Genomic DNA, 20,584 nt, shown 5'->3' with positions numbered 1-20,584 from the left:
GAAGTACAATGCTAGACACAGATTTATTTATCTTTTTAGTATACATAATTCTGTACAACAGGATGGAACAAAAGAATGGAAAAGAGTTTCTAATGGCCAGTTGAGAATTGTTATGTGAAAGGTGTTTAAATATGGCATTACTGCAAATTCACATGGACACACCATCTATAAATTGAGCTGTTTTCAGATAGTCATACAAATAATCTTGTTAGCTTTGCTTTTGTGTGTTTTGTTTTAAATTTCGCGCAAAGCTACACGAGGGCTATCTGCGCTAGCCGTTTTTAATCTAGTAGTGTCATCATCAACCACCGTCAACTCTTGGGCCACTCTTTTACCAACGTCACATTATAACGCCCCCACGGTTAAGAGAGCGAGTATGTTTGGTGCGACGGGAATTCGAACCTCCGACCCTCAGATTACGAGTCGAGCGCCCTAACCACCTGGCCACGCAGGGCTTATTCTCGTTTGCCTAATGTTAGTGATTGGTTTATTTGTTTCAAATTTCGCGCAAGGCTATACAAGGGTTATCTACGCTAGCCGTTCCTAATTTAGCAGTGTAAGATCAAAGGGAAGGCAGCTAGTCATCACCACCCACCGTTAACTCTTAGGCTACTCTTTTACTAACGAATAATGTGATTGAACGTAATATTATAAGATTTCCACGGCTGAAAGGGCAAGCATGTTTGGTGCGACGGGGATTCAAACCCGCGACCCTCAGATTATGAGTCTAACGCCTTAACCCACGTGGCCATGCCGGGCCAATATTAAGGAACAAAATTATTCTTTTTCGAAAACACAGTTGTTAGAGATATTGAAATAAGTATATTTCTTGAGTAAATATTGAAATAAAACTTAAAATGCATTGAATCAAATGACCCTTTGTGTTTCAAGTCTCAGTTTACGTTAGTTTGAATAATAATAGTATCTCAACTAACGATTTGATGAATGTCGTCGTATATAAACAATATACAGATTGCTTTGAATAGCATTCCTTCCTGCCAGGTGTGTTGTATTAGGTCTATTTGTCACAACGTTAGAGTGATGACCAATTTCAGGTTACTTATTTTATTTGTGCCTGTTGAAAGATAATCAAGCAAATTTTCATTACTGTTTACAGATAATGCCAAAACAAAACTAAACCAGTGTACAAAAAAGAAATTAAAATACACTTTATAGATATTGAATGTTTTATTTGTAAGAGCTGAATAATAGGAGACTGTACAGATAAATATATTCTGTACTAGCTGGAGTACCTGTCCCTTGGACAGAAGTTATGTAAACTAATGATTAAACGAAATGTTATCTTTGGGCATGAAAAACTGCTTCCCTTATAGGTAATTGTAAAAAAAAAAAAACAACCCAAAAACTGTGAAACTGCCCCTAGAAACAGTAAAATACAAAAACGTGAATTTCAAATTTGCAAGTATTTCTGCAAGAACTGAAGAAGCCTTCATGCCAAATTTAGTGAAGATCCATCGACAGAGGGCAAAATAGTGGTAAAAATCGCGAAAATGCTCGTTAAATCCCACAAAACTAAAGATTTCTATTTATCTTCACATGGATCCATATAAAATTTGGCAAAGGTTCATCGACAGAAGACGAGGTAGTAGTAAAAAAACTTAAAAACGCCAATAAAAGAAGCAAAACTGAAAATTTTTATGTACCCAAGCATGGACCTAATGGATCTTTATACCAATTCTTGTTAAGGTCCATCCACACTCGAAATAGTTACATGAACATACAACAGACAGTACTACTATATTTACATATATTCTTTTGTCTAAAAAAGCGTTTTTATAATGTATATATGTATACATTATATATATATAATGTGTATATATATACACACACACACATACACATACAGGGTAAAAAAGTGGTAGTTTTACATTAAATGATAACCATTGTATATTCTCACTTATGACAAGAGTTCTTGAAGATACGTCAGGTCTAGATTATACATATATAAATTGAATGGTAAAACAGTTGTATGACTGGTGTCTGTCCAGATTTATTTCTTACTGAATTTTGATAAAACAATAGAGATAGTTATACGAAACGGTGTATACCTACAAACTTGGGTCAAGATAGACGAAAGTATGTACTTATATAAGATAGTCAGGCTTGGGATACAATGTGCGTTGTTGACTTTAACACAAAGAGAAAGAACTAGTGGAAAAATATATCTGATGAGAATTCTTTTTGCAATATTCAAAGTCTGTCGTTCAAATTTTCTCTTTTTACTTCAGCCGAAAAGCATTTGTGCTATTTTTCGAACGTGTTCTTTCTGGGGCCGACTTTTATGGATATCTTAGTGCTTGTTTGCGCGTAAATTGACAATTATCCCTCTTCCTTGGTAATACATCATCATCGAGGTGTTGTTGCCGTCTGCAAGCTACCAATTTTCTCTGTTCAGCCTCTTACCGAAACGGTTGGGTTCGAGAAATAAGCACGCCACCCTACACCTATGCGTGCGTGGATGTGAAGAAGTGTTGACCTGCTGGTGATCCCACCGCAAGGCCTAACACTCTTTCCGCCTTGATCATGGCCCAGGTAGTGTTTTCGATGGTGGTGGTCTAGGGCAGATGAATTAAAAACACTTTCATTATTACTGAAAATGTTACTTATTCACTTAAATATCTTCTACCAGTACTAATGTATAATAGCAACTGAAAAAAGACAAAATATACATATTTCAGGCATGATATATATGCTTAAACTAACAAATAGCGACAACACTGTAGAATTACCGAAAATAGTATGACAAGTGCATCACTATTAGCACTTTTATCTTAAAAGGAAAGTTGAAGTAGCCGTATCATATTACCAACTTGATAATGGAACAGATAACTGATTCAGAAAGCTTGACAAAACAATGTTCATTGTGTCGCAAAATAAAGTTAATAAAAAGTAGTTAACTAAAGGCAAAGTCGTTTCGGATGTTTTTATAAGTTTTTTGTGTGTTTTTTGCTTATGAAACTTGAAAACAAACTGTTTTGCATTGTTAGCTAATATATAGAATTAGAACAAACTTAACATCTCCTAAACTGTTCGAATTTTGTGAGGTACTACTGGGTTTATGGCTAAAAATACCGTTAACAACGAGAGTTTCCTAATTGGTGAAACAACACATATTAATATTTGTAAATAAAAAAGTTAGAAAAATGTAGTTAATTAGTCATACTCATTACCAGATTGGTTTTGAGTTTTGCTCTGATAAAATATTATTAATAAGTATATACAAATATATAAACCATTTTCGGCTCTATAATATTCAATACATTATTATTTCACGAACCTCTCGTTTATTGTAATAACACATGTATAACGTCACTCGAATGGTTGAGAAAGGCTATATATAATTAATCTGTTCAGTTTTTCACATGTCTTTTCCCTCCTTTTCCAGTAATGTCCTGTCTGTGTATTTTTTTTTTTAATTTGGGTGTGGATACAGTTGAACTGATTGAAAGAAAACACAGTAAAATAATCGTCCGCGATAGCATTTCTAATAATAAAAATTTTTATGTGAATTCGTGTAATCGTGGTACATACTTAAATTCCGAGTTGTCACAACTATTAAGGTTAACCACGAGACGCCGGTAAATGAAATATTTATCTTTATTGTTTGTAAGATCCTATCTCAGTACACAGTTTCTCTTATTCCTCATATACCTGAAAAAAAACGTAAAATTGTACCATGCTAATATTGGTGTTGAGAAGTTGAATGCTGCGTTTAGGATAACCCAAATTAATTTAAATAAACTATCATATCGAACACAATAAGCCAAACAGAAAACACATGCTCAGATTCTACAAATCTGCGAATTTTCTTTCAGACAAACGTTTGCTCTTGCTGTTGTTGTCTATAGAACTAAGGTTTTATATCATAAACTAGTTTTATCAGTTTTGTTAAGCTCTGTGTCGTCCATAAGTCCACAATAAATAATTTTATTCGCTACTCTTGTTGTTCTTATACGTGGATCACTGTTTATATATATATTCTTTGCTTAAGGACTTGCTATAAGCAGTGCCTTACAGAAAAATATAATCAATAGAATATTTGTAATTTTATATGTACATTGAAAGGAAACATGTAGAATAAATTGCTGCTTGAAATTACAGTTTCGTGCTTTAACGTCGGTTGTACGGAGGGTGACTGACAGTACGTTATCGGGCAGAACATTAGTATATGAAGATGACCGAAGAAGGTCGAAACGTTGTTCTCTGCTTTATTAGTAAAAGTTTTACTACCAATACCAGCTGTCCTCAGATTTAGTATAGAAACAGATGATTCAACATCTACAACATATCTTTTTTAGTGAATAAAAGTGTGAAGATTAATATGTCATACTGTATCATTATGTCATACAGTAGCATAGAAAAATTAATTGTTTCTGCTAATAAATAGCATAGTAGAAGTGTCAGATAGTGAACACGATAATTGTATAAACCACTTGATAAAATAACCTTTTAACCTTTATATTCAAAACGATAACAAATGCATTTATTGTGATATCCCACACTAATAAGCATATAATTAAGTTTCAAGTAAGTTATTTAATATCCTTCTGTTCCTAAATAATGTATTTCTTTTGTAGTTTGTGTCTTATTTTAATGTAATTCGTATATTTTGCTTTACATGGATAAGAAAGAAGAGATGAAACGGGTGTAAGTCTTGGTTGTAACGTAAAAGTTGCCATATCTTGCTGGAAAATTAATGTATAAACACTCTGCATTTTTTATGCTGTAGGTTACTCATGACCTTAACACTAGTTCTTTACTTAAATGGGTTGAAAACATAAAACGCGAATCAACGTCGCATTATTTAACAAGCATTTCCTGTTCCCATGTTGAGCAGGGCCGACGCTAGCGGGGCGAAAGCAGTGGGCCGGACCCCTGAAGTATAGGTGCCCCCCTCCCAAAGTAATGTCGTTCATTAATCTAATTCTAGATTTGACCACTTTATATGTCTTATTAACCCTTCCCTTCAATTAAGAAAAGTTAGAACTAGAACTAAAGTTACATCTTATTTTTTTTAGTAGTTATCTCTAGACCCGGGATGGCCAGGTGGGTTAAGGCGTTCGAATCCCCGTCACACCAAACATGCTCGTCCTTCCAGCTGTGGAGGCGTTATAATGTGACGATCAATCTCACTATTCGTTGGTAAAAAAGTAGCCCAAGAGTTTGCGATGGGTGGTGATGACTAGCTGCCTTCCCTCTAGTCTTACACTACAAAATTAGGAACGGCTCGCGCAGATAGCCCTCGAGTAGCTTTTCGCGAAATTAAAACAAACAAACTAGTTATTCCCCCTTCTGTTTTGTGTGGATCTTTTAAAAATATATTCTTATAGTGTTTTTATACCTCACAAAATTTAACATAAAATGTTCAGTAAACTGCTCTTCTGTAGAGAGACTCTTTACTGCGAAATGTGTTTAACGAATTTATGTGATCTTCACGACACTTTGGGGAATTATTAATATCTTACTTATTTTTAAATAAATTTTCTTCATGTACTTAAGAGTCATATTTAGTGCTCTCTCTGAAGATTATTTGCTGCTACAGAGAAAGTGTTATGATAAAAATGTTGAAAGTAAACCGCTTGGGCTGGTTGCTCTGTCGGAACTGACGAGCTCAGCCATCTTATCTACATCCGCTGCGGTATATCCTTGCCTCTTACATCATAATGGACTGCTGGGTTTTATTCGGATGTACACCCACTTTTCCCAGTCCTCTTGTAATTTTAACGGACATTTTCACCGCTGGCATCCGCAAAGAACGTCTGTATCTTTTGTTTTTCACTGTGAAGTCGAATATACGGCTAACACTAAGGCAGGCGAAGATGAGCAGTTAAACAATGGGGTGAGAAAACAGCAGACTAAAGCAGGATATAGAGAAAAAATAATCCCAGTAAAACTGTTTAAAAGAGTGAAGAAGTGTCAGTAGTCATACAGGGAAGGATACAAGTGTTCTTGTCAATTTGTCGGATATATTACAGCAAAAAACAACAACAACAACAACTACGTTTTTAAACGCCATCCTCTGGTATAGCGGTAAGTCTACGGATTTACAACGCTAAAATAAGGAGGTTCGATTCTCCTCGGTGGACTCAGCAGATAGCGCGATGTGGCTTTGCTATAAGAAAACACACACATACGTTTTCAAACAGAAAAAAAAATGAAATAAATATTGTTATTAATAAGAAATACTAACAACGTTTGAATTCTAGTCATTAATAATGCCTGAAAGAAACCCGTTTAGTAAACTATTGAATATTTGATTAATTTTTTTGTGTAAAAGGAATCCAATAATGGGTCCTCCACTGGTACAGCGGTAAGTCTACGGATTTACAACGCTAAAATCAGGGTTTTGATTCCCCTCATTGGATTCAGCAGATAACCCGATGTGGCCTGCTACGAGAAACACACACACACACACATATCCAATAATGGTAAGTTCGGATTATTAGTCATCCATTAAGTGAATGTTGTTGACTCTGTGACTTGAAAGTAATTAAGATTGTTGTTGTTGCTGTTTTGAATTAAGCACAAAGCTACACAATGGGCTATCTGTGCTCTGCCCACCACGGGTATCGAAACCCGGATTTTAGCGTGTAAATCCGTAGACATACCGCTGAGCCACTGGGGGGCAAGTAATTAAAAATTGTATATAATAAGTGTATATACTTGTATATGTAAGACAGTTATTTTATTACTTATCGAAAATAAAAATCTCGAAAAATACGAAATATAAAACTAAAACACACATACATAAGTACATACATTCTTCAAATCCTAGTATTTATTGAAAAATAGTTTTTATTGTCAACTAACACTGACCACAGATGATAACTTATTATGTCATTGATATTTTGAGTGGGGTTGGAATTTTCAATAGATTTCTTTTGCCTCATTTTGTGATTGCAACTAATTAAGTCTTTTTGCTGTAATTCTATAGATATACAACGCTAAAATCAAGGTTTCGATTCCTCTCGGTGGACTTAGCAGATAGTCCAATGTGGCTTTGCTATAAGAAAACACACACCTTTCGCTGAAGATGGCTTCAACAAACATGGCGTGATTGACATTAACATTATTATTCTTATTTATATTCATTTTTCAGTTTCTTGATTCACAGTGAGGTTCGAAGTTAATATCATTACATATTTTAAGCTAAACATTATTTTATCCCGAATTTCGATTATTATAATTTCATAAAAGATTCATTATATAGTTTCAAGAAGAAAGAATGAATGTCTTTGGTTTAGTCAATAAAAGAATACAGCTAAACATCAACAAAATGCAATAATATGAGTCTGATACACTTAATTTGTATCCTGTACTTTTGTTGTTGTAATTTTCAGTGTCACTCTAGCACGTGGTTTAAAGCGTTTATGTAGATTTTTATGTAAACAGAGGTTATATTTTATGAATAGTTTTTAATACATATGAAAAACATGAAAACATAGCTCTGATACGTGTACATAAAATTTTCTTATTAGTTTAGTTTAATAATTCTGTGTTACTACTGTAGCTTAATATCTCTGTGTTACTATTGTACTTTAATATCTCTGTGTTACTATTGTACTTTAATATCTCTGTGTTACTATTGTACTTTAATATTTCTGTGTTACTATTGTCTTTGTAGCATTAATTTTTATGGTATTGCAAATTGATTTTTTTATAATTTTTCACTGATCAGCATGTGGCTATTCCTGATTTTATCCATATATAATAACTAAAAATACGGTAAAGAATCGCATAAGTGAACGCATACAGTGTTTTCAAGGCAGTATTAAACCTACGTCAGAAGTTACAATCAAGAACAATGTGTGAAGGGTCTTAATTACCAATAATTCATTAGTTTGTAGTGCTTCTAGCGTAGAGCTACACAATGAATTATCTCTATTCTTTCACCACGAGGAATTCAACTTCATATTTTAGAGTTGTAAGTTCGTAAAGTTATTGCTTCTCCCTATGGTAAGAATTCATCAAAGTGATGCATAAAAGTCTGAATCATCAATATTTTAGAGAGAAAAACTTATATTTCCACTCAAGCGTGATAACAGTTCATTCCTACTTGCTTGGGTGTATTATCTATGACAAAAACGTCATCATTGTGTTAAAATACCAGACATACAAGACAAGTTAGAAGAAACAATTGGGACACTTTCGTAATTTAACAATATTTTTATTAAAAGATGTGTAACAATATTCAAACTGCAAATACTTATGTTTATCCGCTGTAATCAAACACATAGGACAAGTAGTTAGAAGAAACAATTGGAACAATCTCGTAATTTCACAGTATTTTTAGTCTTGTTATTAAAAGATGTGTAACAATAGTCAAACTGCAAATACTAATCTTTATCCGCTGTAATCAAACACATAGAACAATTAGTTAGAAGAAACAATTGGGACATCTTTGAGAACAAAGGATATAGACACACTTATAAAAGTAATAACAGATTACAATGTGCCGGAATTGTTTCTCATAACTTCGCTCGTTTGTCTAATTTTTCCACTTTATACTGCTGGGCTCTTTTCAAAACATGGTGGTTTTTTTTTATAACAATGTTTTTGATATAGACACCACTTTCTTTTACACACATAATACATACAGTGTCATTGGTAGTTTGGTTGTTGTTTTTTAATTCTAGACTAGTCTATGATAGAATATTCTCTGTGTATAGCTGCTTTTGCTACTTTATCGGAACAGGCTGATTTTCGCGTCTCTTTCCAAAGTTACATCATGTAGTTGGTGAGGTCCACGTTTAAAAATACGTGCTTTATGTGCAATCTAAGCTTTAGTTTTGTGAAAGTCACAGTATAATATATTATAGATATGTGGCCTTTACAACTAATGCTATTTGCTTAAGACCTGTTTTTGCTTTCCTTTTTCTTTGATGTGTCTAAGATAATATATTTGTGGTTTTGCAGATTGGCATATAAGTATCTTCACTCTTAATTTTACGGTGTAGAGCCATGATAGTATTTGTCCCTGCCTAAAATCTTGTTATAAATTTTATTGGGCTACGTTATCTACAGAAATTAATGTCAATTCTTTCAACTCTCAAAGAACTTAATCCATCAACTTTTGGAAGGTAGCAGATGCTTCTTTAATTCTGAAAGAAACAGGGATTCAAAATCCCTAAAGGCGGTGTTCTAAAATATCTTTTACTTTAATAAACATACCACCATGCTTAGACACAGAAACTGTTGATGACGCAAAAGGGCTATGCGATTTGACTGCTAAACCTTTCTCTAACATTTTTTCAATCTACTGCGGGTTTTCTGGCCAATTGGAACGAACTTTATACTTAATAAAGACGCCTAGTAGTTTGTTTATTTTTGAAATTCGCAAAAAGCTACGCGAGGGCTATCTGCGCTAGCCGTCCCTAATTTAACAGTGTAAGTCTAGAGGGAAGGCAGCTAGTCATCACGACCCACCGCCATCTCTTGGGCTACTCGTTTACCAACGAATAATGAAATTGATCGTCACATTATAACGCCCCCACAGCTGGAAGGGCGAGCATGTTTGGTGTGACGGGGATTCGAACCCGCAACCTTCGGACTATGAGTCGAGTGCCTTAACTACCGGACCATGCCGAGCCCAAGACATCTGGAAACTTATCTAGCGCAACGTCTAACTCTACTTGCAGTTTATAGTTACTTGGTTATACATATACACACACACATGTGTATAATAAAAATTGTTAGTTTGGCCATAGAAGGAACACTAGCCTGTTCTCTGCATTCTAAGCTAAGGAAATAATAAATTATCAAGTCTACTAAGAAAAATGATCTGTATTATCATCTGCCTGTATTTCTTCATAACACATTGGCGCATTTATATGATAAACAATAGTTATTGTTTTTCTTCCACAATAATCTACATTATTTCTTTCTTTCATGACTATTTAAGGCTTCTACCACCTAGCGTATATCTTTTATGTGCAAAATGAAAGAATAAAATAATAGAGGCTATTTGGTCTTCCATACACGTAACTAGTAATCATAAGTTTTACTACATTTCATACTACTGCAGTCTTTTCTGTCAATGGAATGATGAAAATACGTATGAATTTCATCCTTCTATAACTAGCTTAGAATATATCTTTGGCTAGGTATATTCAGATATTTTTTTTCTAAATTTCGTGCATGTGTTATATATATAGTATGCTATTCTTGCTAACCGAATGTTTAAAGTGCATAAATATGTAACAATACTTTCAATTAGATAAAGCTTGAAACTCATATAACTTTGACTCTTTGGCTTTTCTCATGAAGAAGAAGCCTACTTCAAGAGAGGCACAACTACTTGTACAAACTGGTATGAATTAGGGACTTTATCTTCATGTTATTTGGAATAAAAGGTGACATATACAAAAGTAGGTTATGATATAACGCACTTTAACATTTTATTTGAATTTGGACTGTAAATTATATTTTATTCCATCCTTCTCCTGCGTGGAAAAACTCCTCTATGTCCCAGCAGCTAAGTACAATCAAATATTTGTATTAAACAACATCATATTTCTGTATTCACATCTTGTACTGATATTTTGTGTTCTTAGCCCAATAAAAGATATCAAAAACTTAAGGAAAACATTTACATTTCCCAACTGAAACCCTATAGCTTATTATTTCATCTCCTACTTTATCTGTGTCAGGTTTTTTATAAGCCGTCTTCATCACAGTAGATGTCTGTGACTTGTTGGTTATAAATTTCACCAACAAATGTACAATGCATAATACACTATACAATACAATAATATATTCAAAATAAGTCAAACGTATGTACAAACATTCTTTACACTATTGGTTAACACAGTTGTGTCCAAAGTTTTAATTTTTTTTAAATAATTGTCTCCTTTTTATTATACGCACGCAGATTTAGTCACTTTACATACCCTTTGACAAAACAAACTATGCTCCTTTATATCTGTTATTACAATTCAAGCTGTGATTCTTTTAATCTAGTAATCGCCACAATACGTTATGGCTAAGCTCACAATCACACAGTCTAATTTTCTTATACTTTCATTACTTTGGTCGTCTATATATATATTGCTCGACTAAGGCCTAGGACTTTCTACAAGCTACAACACGTTACGATGTAATACTATTTTCTCATTTAAGGCAACGAGAGAATGCAAAAAGTCCGAGTAACATAGTAACAAATCACTATTTTGGCTCTATGCTATTACCTGTAATTACATTTGATGGAGTCAATATAGGGATTTGCAGTTTGAATACATAATACGTACGGCATCTTCAGCCTTACGTTTTTACGATCCATATTTGCAATATTTTAATTTTTTTATTTATCTTGTGATAACATAATTTCTACAAAAACATCATATTCTTCGTCTTTGATTATATTTGCCTATGCAGCAAATTATCGCGAATGAAAAACCAAGTTGTGCACTTGATGTATGCTATCTTCTATTAAACTAATTAAGCTGCTAACGTGAGACAAAAGTAATTATTTATTGGTATATTTAGTTTGTAGAAGACATTTTCTAAAATAACACCAACATGCAAATACTTTAAGCCCTTCTCATGACGCTTTACAGAGGAATTATTACTGGCCTGATTTACAGACTCAGTTCCTACACAGTCTACAACCTGCTTTATTCATTCTATAATGTACAAAGCAAAAAGTTATTTTCCATAAATTTATTCTTTTCTGTCGCGAAATGTGCACATATTAACTTCACATTCGACAATGTTCCTCATATTCTGGAAATGAGTTATTTCCATTAGTCTCGTTTTGACCTCTAGTTACTGATTCACCTGATTGCTCTTCAAACTTTGATTACTGTTTATTCAGTATTTCTTCAGATTCTGGTTACTGATGTACTCAGTATTTCTTCAGATTCTGGTTATATTGGTTCAATACATTCAGTATCACTTAAATTGTACTGTAAGTAGTTTCACTGCCTTTAAAATAGTACAGTTTCTTGGGATGTCAAATACAGTGATTAGTGCTTTTGTTAGCCTATTCACTGACCAGTCTCACAGATTTTGACAAACGTTAAATCAACATAGAAAAGACGAATATAAAATAGACAAAATACTTAACGTAAAATGTTGAAAGCATAACATATCACGCAAACAAAGCAATTTTCAATTCACTTTTATCACACAGAAATAACTTGGTGATATTGGAAGACACCCAAATGTCCGTCGCTGGCCTCTCCAACATCCTTCTGTTTGACCTCTTTCTTCTCTGATTTACTTTAAACTCAATTAGTTCATTTTGAAAACGCGATATAAATATGAATTTGTAGGCAAAATTTAAAATGAAGGGTCACGAGAACAGCATGCACAGACCACAGAACTACATTTATTGTAAGCTGGGAAGGTAATACAAATGAAGTATGATCGAGATACCCTATTTTCTATTATACTTTTATGTATAGTTTGTTTGGGGTTTGTCTAAGAGCGAAATAAGTTACTTTATAAACCCTACAGATACTATAATGTAACATACTTCAAAAACTAAACCCAGTTTTTCGCTCAAATTCTCTTCAAACCAAGTGTGTACGATTGGTAAATTGTTGAAACGGATGCTACACTTTTTATGGTTTCACAAAATGCTCCTAAATTGTATTTTTATTCGGATTTTCGATTTCACAAACCTAAAGTACCCAAATTGCCGAAGAAGATCTGCAGGCTGTGTCTTCTGTTCATAGCTAAGCTTTCTTTGTCGATTTCCCAGTTCCAATATATTTAGAGGAAAACACCCTACAGCAAATGCACATTATTTGTAATAAATGTCAATACATGAATTTCCACAAGATAAAACCTTTGACGAATATGATTATAAATCATTAGCAGTTTGGGTGCTCTAAATTTTATTTTATGTGAAGAGAACTGAGATGATTTTATACTCTTCTATAATGTAACAGTGTAAAAGCGAAAGATAAGAAATAGGGTTTAGTTTTGTTTGTTTGTTTGGAATTAAGCACAAAGCTACACAAAGAGCTATTTGTGCTCTGCCTATCACGGGTATCGAAATCTGGTTTTTAGCAGTGTGAGTCTTCAAACATACCACTGTGCCATTGGGAGGCAAGTTGGTTTTAAAGTGTTATATTGTAACACAGCTTTAACTCCTATATAGACATTTTTGATACCCATTTAGACATTTTGATACTTACAGTACACACAGACAAAAACACTTTGTTACAAAAAAAACAGAAACATATATAACTATGTCTAAATAATATAATATTGACAAGTACTATACAATTAATACGAATAAAGTAGAATTAATTAGACTAATATATGTTCACAACAAGAAAATTTTACCTTTGACAGTCTACATATTCTCCATTGTTCCCGAATCATCGAAAGCTCTCAACGCTGATAAGTGGTGCTATGAGGTTATTTCATACACACAGAGAAAATTCATAATGAGAACATAAATAAACATCCAAAGCAAATAGTTAGGCTATTAGTGTTTCTGGTTTATATAAAATATGAAACAGTCTGAGATTTGATCAAAGATAAGAGATCGGTGTGTTATCATAGAAACTATGCTATATGTGCACGTAGCTCCATAACCAGAACTTCTCCTGGGATTCAGCCTGCGTAACTGTTCCTATAGTTACCTGATCTCTGAAAGTGTGCAACGCTGTCGTGATTCTTTATTTAATTTTATTACTCAGAGCTGCCGTAATATAAGTTAATAATTCACTTTCATTAAAAACAGGTTATATGTAGTTAAAGTTGACATATTTTCAATCATGATAATAAATTATTTATATACAATATGGATTTCTTAGAAATAAGCCATGTATTGTAACCTAACTATTTATAATATTGTGCTCTAAATATTTCTGAATACTTAAATTCAAGTGAGTAAATGTATTTATTACTTTAGCCAAGTGAATACTTCTATATTAAATCTAATTCCGGTCGTTATTTAGTTAATGAATTACTTGTATATTGATAATTAATTCAGTTAAGTGGGTAGAATACCTCTGTATTGGACACATTAATTATAAAAACTAGTATAAATAGCTGGATGGAATACCACTGTATTAGCCACTTGAATCCTGAATATTAACTTAAATAAATGGAATACTTGTGTATTGGACACTTACACCCTGAAGGTTAAATTAATTTAGATAAGTGAACGGACTATCTCTATATTGAACACTTGAATCCTGAATATTAACCTAGATTAGGGAGCAAAATACTTTTATTTTGGACACTCCAATCTTGAATATTGTTTAATTAATGTGTGTAATACACCATATTGGACACTTCAATACTGAATATTAGTTTAGATAAGTGTGTGGGGTAACATACTTCTGTGTCAGACACTTTAGTCCTGAGGATTAGTTTAAGTAAGTGAGAGGATTACCTCTATCTTTTGAACACTTTAATTCTGAAATTAAATTTTAGTTTTTACGTTCCTGTAAATGGCCCATATAACTATAGACAATATTAATGATTATTTTAAATACTGTTAACTTAATTTTCTTCTTTAGTGCAAAGAACGTTGTTAGAGAAGCTAATATGTAAAGTATAATATAAAAATGACAAACCAATGTATTCATGTTCACGTTAAGTCGTTCATAACTGCCAAATATAAAAAGGCCCGGCATGGCCAGGTGGTTAAGGCACTCATCTTACATTCTAAGGGTCGCTCGTTCAAATCGCCGTCACACCAAACATGCTCACCCTTTCAGTCGTGGGGGCGTTATAATGTGACGGTAAATCCCATTATTCGTTGGTTAAAAGAGTAGCTCAAGAGTTAGCGGTGAGCAGTGATGACTAGCTGCCTTCCCTCTAGTCATACACTGTTAAATTAGGGACAGCTATTGTAGATAGCCCTCGTGCAGCTTTACGAAATTCAAAAAACATACAAATTACAGAAAAAAATTCAAATATTGAATTAACAATTCATTATTTTAGAAAAAGAAATCCCACTCAAAACTACAATGACTAGGAAATAATTTCAGTGGTCTTAGAATGAATACAAAATTAAATAAAAAACAAATGTTGCATGATTGGACGACATAAAAGAGATTGGTTTTAAGAGAGCACTCACTGATACAGCGGTAGGTCCACGGATTTACAACGCTAAAATCAGGGGTTCAAATCCCCTCAGTGGACTCAGCAGACAGCCTGATATGGCTCTGCTATAAGAAAACACACACACAAACTTTAATGAAGCACCTATTTAGCGAGTAGCCCAACACTTTTTTTTGGTTTTTCGCCAATTGATTATAAGACAACATGCATATGATTTATGTGTTATTTTCTGCAGATAAAGCACGAAATTACAAATCATTGGATGTCTTAGTAGTTCCTTTTGGCAACCTTATTTTCATACAAAACAGTTAAGTTTTATGTTTTGTATATTGCATGTTATACAGAAAAGGAAATCCAAACTTGAACAATAACTTTAATCTAAATACAACTGATTTCGTTGAAAAGAACAGTAAGGTTTTGTGGAACTTAGAATACGATGATTTCGAAATATTCTCACATTAGTTCTATTTATTTCTCTGCCTCTTTTAGAAACTCTAATAATCGAATAATCATATGTTCTGTTGTTTTTTTACTTTACTTTATTATACTTACTAATTTAATAAAAATTATAAATAATTATTTTAAAACAAATTGTTCAGAGAAACATAGTCGACCAAACAAAGAAAAGTTCCAGATCCAACAAAGGAATAAAAGAAGAGATAAACACAAAGGTCAACAATAGCTAAAACAGTTAATAAAAAAAGAAACACTGAAAATTTCTAATGTACTATTTTTGGTTTAACCCCATTTTCATTCTAATTACTGAAAAAATAAGGTAGCTATGTTTATAAAAAGGTTTCATTCAAACTCTAATTTTTTTCGGAATAATAGGAACATTTATGCAATGCTACGTTCTTCAACTTAACACACAAACAATACGATTTACAGTTTTCTTTTCAGGAATATAGTTTACAAAAACCAACAATCAGTTGACCAACTCCAGGTAACCTTGGAAAAGGAAAGCCTAAATTGCTACAATGCTAATTGATTAATTCCATGAACAATATATTATTAGGTTTCTAATCTAACTTTTCTGTATTCATGTTATGAAACAAATGTTTTTAATGTTGAACTTATCTTTTAGCTCACTTACAATAAGCCTGAAAAACAAGTATCTTAGGAATAAGAATAGAAACAAACTACGGTAATTTTGGATTTTGGATGACGTTTAAACTATTAATGAATCACAAACAAAAGGTTATCTTTTACGTTTATTATTTGATATTTAACATATCTTCTCAAAGTTGACCATGATAGACTTATGTATACGTTTTATTTTTTCCAATATCTATAAGTTTTAAATTTTAGGTAACAAAAATTAAGACAGGTTATGTGAACTCCCTCTTTGTGTATATTCTAAGCTAAATTTCAAAATTTCGTATAAAACATGCATCCAATTTTCGAAAATTTTGTTTGCTTAAACTTAGACAGAAACTAACAACAGACAATTAAACTCGTTTTTAGGTATTTTAACACTCAACCTGTAGCGCCCTCGCTCAGTAACTTCTGAACAGAATTTCCACTCACGTGGTCTACTGTACGTATATAGTTTGCTGTACATTTCAGAAGCTGGGCCACAAATCAATAATGCGTTACTCCGCGTCACCTACGGTGTGAAACAGGTCCCACAGGTTCGTCCCCGGGGTGCATATGTGTATAGCACAATAATTCGCTAGTACATTTTCCGTGAATAACTAAGCCCCGCCCAACAATCTACGATCCTTGCTCCGCCTCACGTCAGTAGTTTCAATCTTCAGAACATGACGCAGATACACGCGATTAGTGAGCAGCGCCACCTTAGTTTACTTCCCTCCAAACCTTCATTTATGGTCCTCAACTACTTCATTCGCTGCCCAACTCATACTACTTGTGGCCTGTGAGTAGTGAGTGAGACAGACCTCCGTAGCCCATATTGTGTATTTCTTTTCATACATTTGCACAATATACAAATTGAACACATTTTCGTTCATTTACATTCTCTTACAAGTACCAAAGGCGATGAAGCAACCGTGTACTATAGAAGACTGTTCTAAAACTGCTGTGGATGTTAGTTTAAATACGATGTTATTTTCTCAGTAGTTTAGGATCTATCTGTATCCTCCTAACTTCTAATCAATGTTAAATGTTTGTACGACGTAATTCTATAGGTAAGTAATTGCTGTATAGGATACTGTAGGTTGATTTTTGCTTTATTAGTTGGCACATGACCAACTTTATGAAAATGATCGACATAATAATGTACATCAGAGAGAACGACATCTATCAATTTTGATGTGGTGAAAAATTAGTTCTTCCAGTTTCACCACAAAATACTTTGGATTATGGATAAATATTTCTTGCTGTTACTAATCCTCAAAGTAATTAGAGAATACATCTAGCTTCGTCAATAGAATAGACTCGAAAAGGAAAACCCCAAAATTCCTGACAATATTTGTAGAATTGCTGATATACGATTCTCTTTTGAGAGGAAATCCTAATAAGCTGGATCAGTGGTATTCACTTTCCAAGAAAACAGCCACTGCCAACTTGTAAGTGTCAAACTGACTTTATTTTGACACTACATGTTCTTCGCTTTTCTACGGCCCATCGGTGCTAAGGTTTAGGATTTCCCATCAATGGTTATCACTTATCCGCTTGCCATGCAAGCGCGTCACTTAAGTTCTACTGCCACCGCTAAAGGATCAACACCGACAACAGGACCTAAGGCCACAGATTTCACCATCGCTGCAATCATGGCCCGTCAGGTCCCTTCGTTTCGATCCGGACGCAACGAAGAAAACGTAGCTTCAACAGGTCAGTATTGAGCCGTAAATACATTTGAATGCCACGTTATATTTAGATTCACAAAATATTTCTAATATTTTAATGAGTGAAAGTTAAATAGTATCAGCTAATTAAAAAGAAATGTACACGTCTCTCATAGATAATACAGTGTCAGATATAAACAAACTTACTGTTTTCAGTAACGGCCATATGTGTCAGTAAAAGGTGTTAAGTGTCCTAGCAGTTCAGGCTTTTATGACATTTAGATAACTGATAAAGTGGAATTCGCCCTAAAAACATTTATTATACAGAGCAAAGAACAGGTGATAGAAAATAAATTAACTGTGTTCTAAGCAACTTATGGCAGGAAATGTCATATGAGTTATTCTTTAGTTACACCATATTTTATATCCATTGTTTAAAAAATTACTGAAAAATAATACACAATAAAATTTCCGGTATTGTTGAGCAACATGTAAACATGAACATGTACTGTTCGGGAACATAAATATTTCAGAATATCTCAGAATTTTTTTCTCCAGTTGAACTTATTTGTTGAACACAGCAATTTAGTAAGTATATTCGTCAAAGTATATATATAATAAAGACTTGAGTAATGATAGGCTTTCTAATATCAATATCCTGAAGCTTTCCATGTTTAATAAAACATAAATGGATAGAGATGTATGTGATATATTAAACATAAATGGATGAAGATGTATATGTTTGCAAAGCCAGTTCTAGAACTGTAAGTAACTGTTGTACTGCTCGTTTTCTGGTCGTTTTATTGCTTATGCTTCAGGCTATAAGCGAGTACGTTTGACATGTTCTAGAAATCTCCTTAACGAGTGATCCGGAAAGGTATGTTCTATAATTTGGATTAACTGCATATGATTTAACACCTTCTGCTCTAATGTTATATCATACGTTTCTCTGAATCGGAACTAACTAGACGTTAGCAAAATGTACTGTATCAGGAAAATTATCATTATGCTTAGACTTTTAATACAGTAAAATGGTGGGTGTATCATGGAGGTAAAATGAGTAATTTCGCACATATTTAAGTCAAGAGAAAAAATAGAGATGTACCTATCATCCTGGCGTTTATTTCACATTGGAAAAACTAGTCAGTAGGGCTGACCAATACGTGCACACACACACACACGTATATATACATATTTTTCAATTATTTTGAGCAACAATAAAAAATAACGAATTGGTGTTGAATTGACCAAAATATTGTGTATTGTTTAACAGTATTAAAAGGGTAAAATATCAAGATGCTACTTGATTTAAAATCAGGTGGTAGTTCGTGTTTTTCTCTAATGGTGCTTAATTAAGTAAAAACTTCATTTTTCGTACATGCAAATCATGTTATATTTATACTACCTTAAAATACAAACATAAACAAAACCGAATGTTAGAAAAGATACACTGGCCATAAAATAAGTGTGTTTATTTCATATAATGTGTTATCTGCGCTCTGCCCACCGCAGATAACTGAACCCCAGATTTTAGCATTGTAAGTCTGAAAACTTATCGCTGTCCCACCTGAAGTCGAAATGTTGTGAGTGTTTACCATTAATTTGCTCTCGTTGTGGTATCGTTATATTAAATTATTCTCACCATAATGAAATTACAAAAAAAAATTCATTACGTCTTTTACTCAATACCGGCTGCCTAGTTGATAATAAAAGTCAAAATAAAAGAATATGTTTCAGGTGCTGAAAAATATGAGTGTTTTTAAAAGAAATTATCTTCAATAGAAAAGGGTGGTCTATAATATAAGGTGTATAAACGTTAATTTAGACATAAAAATTGAGCTGTAATACTGAACATTTTAAATCAAACAACACAATGTAACTCGAATAACGAGTCTTTAGAAAAAAAATAACGAAGGTAAGCGTTTTAACTTTTGGCGAGTATGTCTCCTTTACACAGTCACAAATAAGAAAGCTAATTGTCAAATACTTTGTAATCTGATATTTAATCTGGGAATAAACCCAAAGTATATTTTTTGTTATATAATAGAAATGAAATAAAAACCCTATAGCCCGAACGCTTTTGAAAGGTGAACCTTTCTTTTTCAGGGGTAAACTGTTGTTTACAAATACCATTTTTTACAAGATATATACATCCTGCATTGAAAACTGTCTTAGAGCTGATAATGCAACCTTTACTGCTTCATGTGGTAGACATTAGAAATCTATATTTTTAAAGTGATATTTCTTAATTTGAAGGAACTCTGTTTTAAGATTAGAGATTTATGTTAACACAAATCCGCAGTGAGTGCTGTTCAAATGGTTTGTAAACCCTGAAAAGTCCTAATTTAAATTATAAGCATGAAGACAAACAGATAACCCACGTATAAGGAAAAGAAAAGGAAATTATTACTGATTTATTAATTATTCACAGCTTTAATCTTGTCCAATCTTGGCAAATCTTGTCCATTAATGAAGTCATATGTAGGTACATAGGTAGTGTTACCCACAGGTTATGTCTTGTGAAGTTGTCGTTATTCAAGTTGAGGTATAACTTTCAGCAGTAACTAGCTCCGCTTTAGGTAACCTCAGGTGTGTTATGTGTTTCCGCCCTTTAGCTGAAGAATGAATAATGGTACAACTTTCCCAGCGAGACAACGAGAAAGTGATTAATGCCCTCTTTCTTTAACTTTTAAATCTTTCATACATCTAGCTAAAATACCACCTGATAACTTATGGTATACAAATTGAAATACAGTATATTGCAAATAGGTATTGCTTGAAATATCCCT

General features: G+C 33.2%; 1 protein-coding gene and 1 long non-coding RNA gene across 3 annotated transcripts in view; one reads left to right on the top strand and one right to left on the bottom strand.

Annotated features, from left to right (window-relative positions):
- The window catches only part of LOC143232121 (T-box protein 12-like), a 70,619-nt gene that overhangs the window by 12,559 nt on the left and 37,476 nt on the right, over positions 1 to 20,584 (top strand). Inside the window, exon 1 of one of the 2 annotated variants that reach the window (XM_076467209.1) lies at positions 16,727 to 17,841. The exons of the other annotated variant lie outside the window; for it this stretch is intronic. Within the exon in view, the coding sequence (XP_076323324.1) occupies positions 17,664 to 17,841 (178 nt within the window). The 5' untranslated portion in view covers positions 16,727 to 17,663. Of the gene's footprint in view, positions 1 to 16,726; positions 17,842 to 20,584 lie in introns of those variants that run through there. 2 annotated transcript variants of the gene reach the window in all.
- LOC143232122 (uncharacterized) lies at positions 5 to 16,705 on the bottom strand. The gene is made up of 3 exons (XR_013017385.1): positions 16,530 to 16,705; positions 13,315 to 13,381; positions 5 to 2,576 (listed from the first exon to the last, which is right to left on the bottom strand). It is a non-coding gene; the product is annotated as an uncharacterized LOC143232122 (long non-coding RNA).

Source organism: Tachypleus tridentatus, chromosome 11 (assembly GCF_004210375.1).
Source record: "Tachypleus tridentatus isolate NWPU-2018 chromosome 11, ASM421037v1, whole genome shotgun sequence".
NCBI classification, from domain to species: Eukaryota; Metazoa; Arthropoda; class Merostomata; order Xiphosura; family Limulidae; genus Tachypleus; species Tachypleus tridentatus.
This window is presented reverse-complemented; position numbering and strand designations above follow the sequence as displayed.